The following is a 5,761-nucleotide window of genomic DNA, read 5'->3' on the forward strand; positions in this document are numbered from 1 at the left end:
CCTGGGGGGCACAGACCGGGGGGCACAGACCTCGGGGGTAGAGACCTGGGGGGCACAGACCTAGGGGGTAGAGACCTGGGGGGCACAGACTAGGGGCATAGACCTGGGGGCACAGACCTGGGGGCACACAGGCCAGGCTGGCCCGGGCCTGGGTAGAGACCCAATCCTCTGAGCAGTATGAGGGGAAACCTGCGTGGACGTCGTGAACCCCCGTGGCGTGTGTGCAGAGAGCGCGTCAGGTTGGAAACAGAAGTGGGAGCTCCGGAAAGCTGTCCACGCCCCCTCCCCTCCGCGGGCTTCACGCTGGCAGCTGGTGCAGGGCGGCAGGAGCGTCCTTCAGCAGGGCTGTGACAGTTAGAAGAGCTGCAGTTTCCCCGGGGTGGGGCTCACTGTCTGATTCTGTGAAGAAAGTCGGTAGAAATAAGGCATCGAGTGGTTTCGCTCAGGCTGTGGACGGCCCCATTATCCATCCCGGGGCCCTTGCAGGCTCCCCTCAAGCTGGTCAAGAGATGCCCACAGGGCACAGCCCCCCCCCGAGACTCAGAGGGCGGGCCACTTATTTATGGGTCTTTGCGGGTTGGGGGCCGCTTTCACTGGGGGGCTGCGGGGTGCCTGGGGCTGAGCTGAGCTGCCCTGTCTGATCGTGTCTCGTCTGTGGGCATGTGGCCTGGCCTCACCCCACAGTGAGTCCGGCAAGAGGGGCTGCACGGCCCCCAGGAGCCCCCCTCTGCCTCGGCTCGGGCCCGCCCTGCAGCGCCAGGCCCTGGGGGAGGTGGGCCGCTGAAGGGCTGCAGGGGTGCCCTGCAGTGTGGGAGGCTTCCCGCAGCGTAGGGGCACTCGGGCAGTGCTCCAGCGGGGGGGCTCGTGGCAGGCACAGGGCCTTTCTGCCACCTCACCTGGCATCCCTCTGTTCTCTCTGCAGTGAACTTGGACCACTTCCAGATTCTCCGTGCCATTGGGAAGGGCAGCTTCGGCAAGGTAAGGCCAGCCGGCAGGGGGCCGAGGCTGGACAAGGGTGTGAGCGAGGCCGGCCCCAGCTGGGTCTGTGGGCGGAGGGTGTGGGTGTGCTTCCTGCCGAGCAGGCCGGTGATGCTGGGGCCGCGGGGTGGACTGCCGGCCAGGCTCACCGCTGCTAGGGTTTCTTAGCCCAGGTCTTTGGGGGTCTTGTAGCTCAGCCAGGAGCTGAGGGTGCAGATGGCGCGGCCCCCGGGCTCTTCCAGGGCCGAGACCCTGACACCCTCACTCTCCATACCAAGGCCCATGTTGCAGCAGAACGGCTTTCCTTAGGGACAGAGCCGGCTTGAGGTCTGAGCGGGAAGCGTTTTACATAGAAGCCGCTCCTGGTTTAGTTGATGCCCAGTGTCTGGAGCCACAGTGATGCTCGGACACCATTGCTGCAGCTGGAGCCCAGAGGCCAGGCTGCACCTGTGCCCATTCCTCCAGGTCAGGCAGGGGCAGGACCCAGGTGGGCGGCCACGCTGCCCTTCTCCAGAGAGACCCTCGGAGCCCATTCTCCACTTTGCTTCGGTTTCTCTTGGCCAGATCTGACTTCCTGGTTGTCGCCTTGTCCTGCCTAGAGATGGGGGATAATTACAACTCAAAGAGGCTTAAGGAGCGCTCTGCAAAGGTTAAAATTAGCTCCCGGGACTCTGCCTTGCCAGGCCTGTTGTAGTGAATCACTTTTGAATGGACAGTTTCTTTTCAGCTCGGAGGGCTTGGCAGGTGAGGCCTTTGCACCCCTACGCCCCACACAGCTGTCTGGACGCCGTCTCTGTAAGCCCTGTAAGCCTTTTAAAGGGATTGCTGTGCTGTCAGAGCAGACTACCAGGGTATTTGAACGCTGTTAATTATCTCCATCTCATTGTATCACAGTGAGTGCTGCCTTAGGTTACCAGGCCTGGGGTAATTATAGCCAGAGCAAATTAGCCCCTTTGCACAAATCCATTGAAATGCTGTATGCATTAGGGAGAGAGCATTTTTAACGTCTCTCGGAGTCAGGAGATGACTGATGGACCTGGGCCTTTTGTTGATTGTGCAAAGATGGTCGATCCAAAGATGAGGTCCTTGGTTGGTGAGCTTGTCAGACGTTGGTGGCGGCTGAGACAGTCTCTGCCACCTGGCTTCTCCCAGGGGAGCACCGGCGTGTGGGAGGCGAGGGGGCAGGCAGGGTGGGGCTTAGGGGAAGGTGCCCCCTCCCGGAGGGGGGGAGGACACCAGCCGAGACTGGGTTTGGGAGGGATGGCTTATACAGGGAGACATGGGTGTCATACAGATGACTGGAAAATGGGCCGGGGAGGGAAGCTCTTGGGTTGAAGACTGACTGGGGTGGGCGGTGCATTGCCCTGTCCCCACCCTCATCGCCCCCCAGGCTGGGCCCCCTGCACCCCTGTGAGGGGCTTGTCCTCCCTTCAGGTGCACAGCTGGGCAGCCCGCCCGCCCCGCAGTGTCTGCAGGACCCCAGGATTCTGGCTCCTCCGACCGTTCTCGGCTCTGAAAATCCAGCTGGCCACAGGGTCCCAGGAATGGGGCTCTTCAGAGTGGGGTGACAGGAGGAAGTTTGGGGTACTGCCAGGGTTTTATCTTCAGATGCAGGTTATGGTGTAATTGGAGGGCTGCTTCCTGCTCCCTAGTTAGGCCTCCAGGGGTCTCTGGGCCGCGGTTGCCGGTGCCAGGTGCGGTTATGTGTCTGGAATGTGGGCTCTGGTCCTTCCACTGCTCTCGGTGGCTGGGCGGTGACCCCATGAGGAGGAGTGAGGAGCCGAGCCAGCTCCAGCGTGCACGGCGGGGCCACGTGCACACCCGTGTGCGCACCCGTTTACACATGGCCTTATTTCAGAGGGTGTGTGCCGGCTCAGCCATGCCCGGACGCCCAGTGAAGACCGGCTTTACGAACTGCTGGGAACCCCTCTCGGCCAAGTGGGTGTGAATGTTCAGCGGCCCCCCGCCCCCCCATGCACGGAGGCACAGTGGCCGGTGTGTGTGATGTGACCCGTCTGACCCCAGCAAGGTGGCTCCACCCTTCAGGGCAGTAGCTCCCGGAGATGGATTATCCAGATTTGCTGTATGTGGGCCTTGGATACAAGACTGGATATTGTGATTGGTTTTGTTTCCAGTTTTTTATGGTGGTAAATTACACAGCACATGGAAGGTACCATCTGAACCATGTTTAACTGCACAGCTCAGTGACATTAAGAACATCCCCACTGTCGTGCAGCCGTCACCCCACCGTCTCCAACCTGTGAAATGAAATCCTGCACCCAGCTAACACCCCCCAGCCCCTCCCAAGTTCCCAGTTCTTGGAGAAATCGTATCCCAGGGTAGAGAGCTTTGTTCTCCAAGGCACAGCGGAAGCTGGTGGTGGTCCGGCCCAGCAGCCATGAGTGGGGAGAACACAGCCCCCACTAGCCTGGGGGTGGACTGGGCTCTGTCCGCCGGCCTTCGGGGACGTCATGGCCACCTGACCCCGCGAGGAGGCTGGGACCATCCTCAGAGCAGAGGCCGGGCCGGAGTGATACTGCTGACAGGACACTTCCCGCCGCCCCCGTGCCCGGGCCCACGCGGCGCTGGCAGCTGCGAGGCTTCCCACGGCCGTGTCTGTGCAGATGTGAGCCCCCGGTGGCGGGCCTCCTTGGGGGAGGGGCAGGTGTAGTGGGACTGTGGACCTCCACCGTGATGCTCGTGGCAGCCCTCGGCCAGGCATTGTGTGTCGTACCCGGTATCTCAGACTGCAGGTGACACACGCTTAATTCAAGAGAGCGGAAAAGGGTGACAGATAAGAGCTAATGTCACCAGGGTGGGGAAGGGCAGGGGTGGGGAAGGCCCCCGAGGCAGCTGAGCTGGGCTGGGCTCCTGCCAGGGTTCATGGTCTCTGCCCACCCGGGCCCTCTCTCTCCAGCTCAGCTCTGGGTGACCTCCGAGCTCCACGGCCAGAGAGACGAGGGCTGCTGTCCTCGCACCTTGGCCTGAGATGGCCCAGGGCAGCCCTCTGATTCGCTGGTGTGACCACGTGCTCTTGCCCTGCCCCACTCACTGTAGTCGGGGCGCGGGCCATAGGGATCCACAGTGATCCATTACAAGCAGAAGGTGGGCAGGGGCCCCGGGGTGCTGCAGTCGGTCCCTGTGAGCCGGGCAGTCGCCCCCGCCTGCACAGAGCACTTGCTGGCGTAGCTGTCTTTTCCCAGCAGAAGCAGCAGCTGGCGGGGGTCGAAGACGGGGTTCATTCACAGGGGTGCGTGGAGTGGGGAGCCCGGCGGGTGGGGCTCCGGCCTCAGACCTTTGCCTTTGGGGGCCCTTCCCGGCCAGCCTCTCCCCCTCCCCTTTCCCTTCCTCCCCAGCTCCGACCCCGCTCGCTGCCCCAGGCCCGAGGCTGCCCTGGGGAACCTCAGACTGGCTCCTGGGTCAGTGTTGGGGGCACCAGCCCTGTGGACCAAGCTATAGGTCCCAGACCGCCACCTCTGCCACCTCCAGTGCACAGCCCGCCTACCCGCTGGGGCTGGCCTGCGGGGTCCTGCCTGCCTCTGCCCCAGGTTCCGGGTCTGGCTCATTAAGAACCAAACTCCCAGAGGCCTGTTCCTCCGGAATTGCTCATGGCTTAGTCTCTGCTCAGTTCATGAACACCAGGGCGGCTCCAGCCACAGGACTGAAGGGTCCCATGGTCCGGGGGGGCCCTCATAAGCATCCTGTGCTGGGGCGTCTCCTGCCCCACCCCAAGGCAGGCCCTCCTTGGTGCCCTAGAAACTTCCTTGAAAGGAGCCCACCCTCAGGGTCAGGCAGGGCTGCCCTGCATTGTTACACCCACACAGGCTGCCCCCAAGTTTCTTTCTCCCACACACCCCCCTGCCCCCTCCTGCCAGCTGTGGGTCCGCCGGGGTTGAGGCCCTACCCCGCCCCGTTCACAGCCCCTGCTTCCCTTCAATCCTTGGCTCTGAGAAGCCCCCAGCCCTGGGCCCTGAGCTGACACGGACACAGCTCTCATGAAGCTCAGCGGCCCCTCGGTGCGCAGTGAGTGCCCAGCGGGGCCTGGAGCAGAGTCCTGGGCTTCCCTGGGGCCATGTGGGGACTGTGCACGGGCAACGGGCCCCCTTGGGCGGAGGGCAGGGCCACCTCCCTGCCCTTGACTCCTCCAGCTGTGGCCTCACCGCCTGCCCTGGGGCCCAACTTGTGGGCTGTGGCACCCTTGCTTTGACCTTTCCTGGGGCCACCCTGGGGTGTGCGTCCCCCTCCTGGGCACCCGTCTCCCTGGCTGCGGCCCAGGTGAGCCTGGCGTGTGGCTGCCCTCTGGGCCCCTCGACTCGGGGCTGCCCTACCCTCCATGTGCATGGCCACGGGTCCCTGGTGCCCGGGACTTATGGGACCCCTGCTGGGGAGGGGGCCTGGGGAGCAAGGCTCTGCCTCCTTGTCTGGGGCCGTCAAAGCAACTGGAATGTCCCAGGCAGTCCTTCAGGCTCCCCTGGCCTCCAGCTGCCCAGCCCGGGGCCTGTACTCAGCGGCTCCTGGGAATCAGGGTGCTTTTCAGGTGTGATGGGCAGGAGCTCCCTGCCTCAGCTTGGGTCCCCCTAAGTTCTGTCCAGCTGGACGGTGTAGCTGCAGTTTATTCCAAGGCAGATCGTTTCAGTGGAATAATTAAGACTTGGAGAAAATTGGCTTATATTTTGTGGGTGTTGTTGATGGCCTAGCCCTCAAACGCCACCATCCACCCCACCCCCCGTGTGTGTGTGTGTGTGTGTGTGTGTGTGTGTGTGTGTGTGTGTGTGTGTGTGTG

The 5,761-nt window shown here is 63.0% G+C and overlaps 1 protein-coding gene across 1 annotated transcript in view; it reads left to right on the forward strand.

The window, feature by feature from the left end:
- The window catches only part of STK32C (serine/threonine kinase 32C), an 84,187-nt gene that overhangs the window by 47,226 nt on the left and 31,200 nt on the right, over nucleotides 1-5,761 (forward strand). The window contains exon 2 of the mRNA XM_007452014.1: nucleotides 923-978. Coding sequence (XP_007452076.1) covers nucleotides 923-978 — 56 coding nt within the window. The remainder of the gene's footprint in view (nucleotides 1-922; nucleotides 979-5,761) is intronic.

The sequence above is a fragment of the Lipotes vexillifer genome, unplaced genomic scaffold, assembly GCF_000442215.2.
Source record: "Lipotes vexillifer unplaced genomic scaffold, Lipotes_vexillifer_v1.1 scaffold1117, whole genome shotgun sequence".
Classification (NCBI taxonomy): Eukaryota; Metazoa; Chordata; class Mammalia; order Artiodactyla; family Lipotidae; genus Lipotes; species Lipotes vexillifer.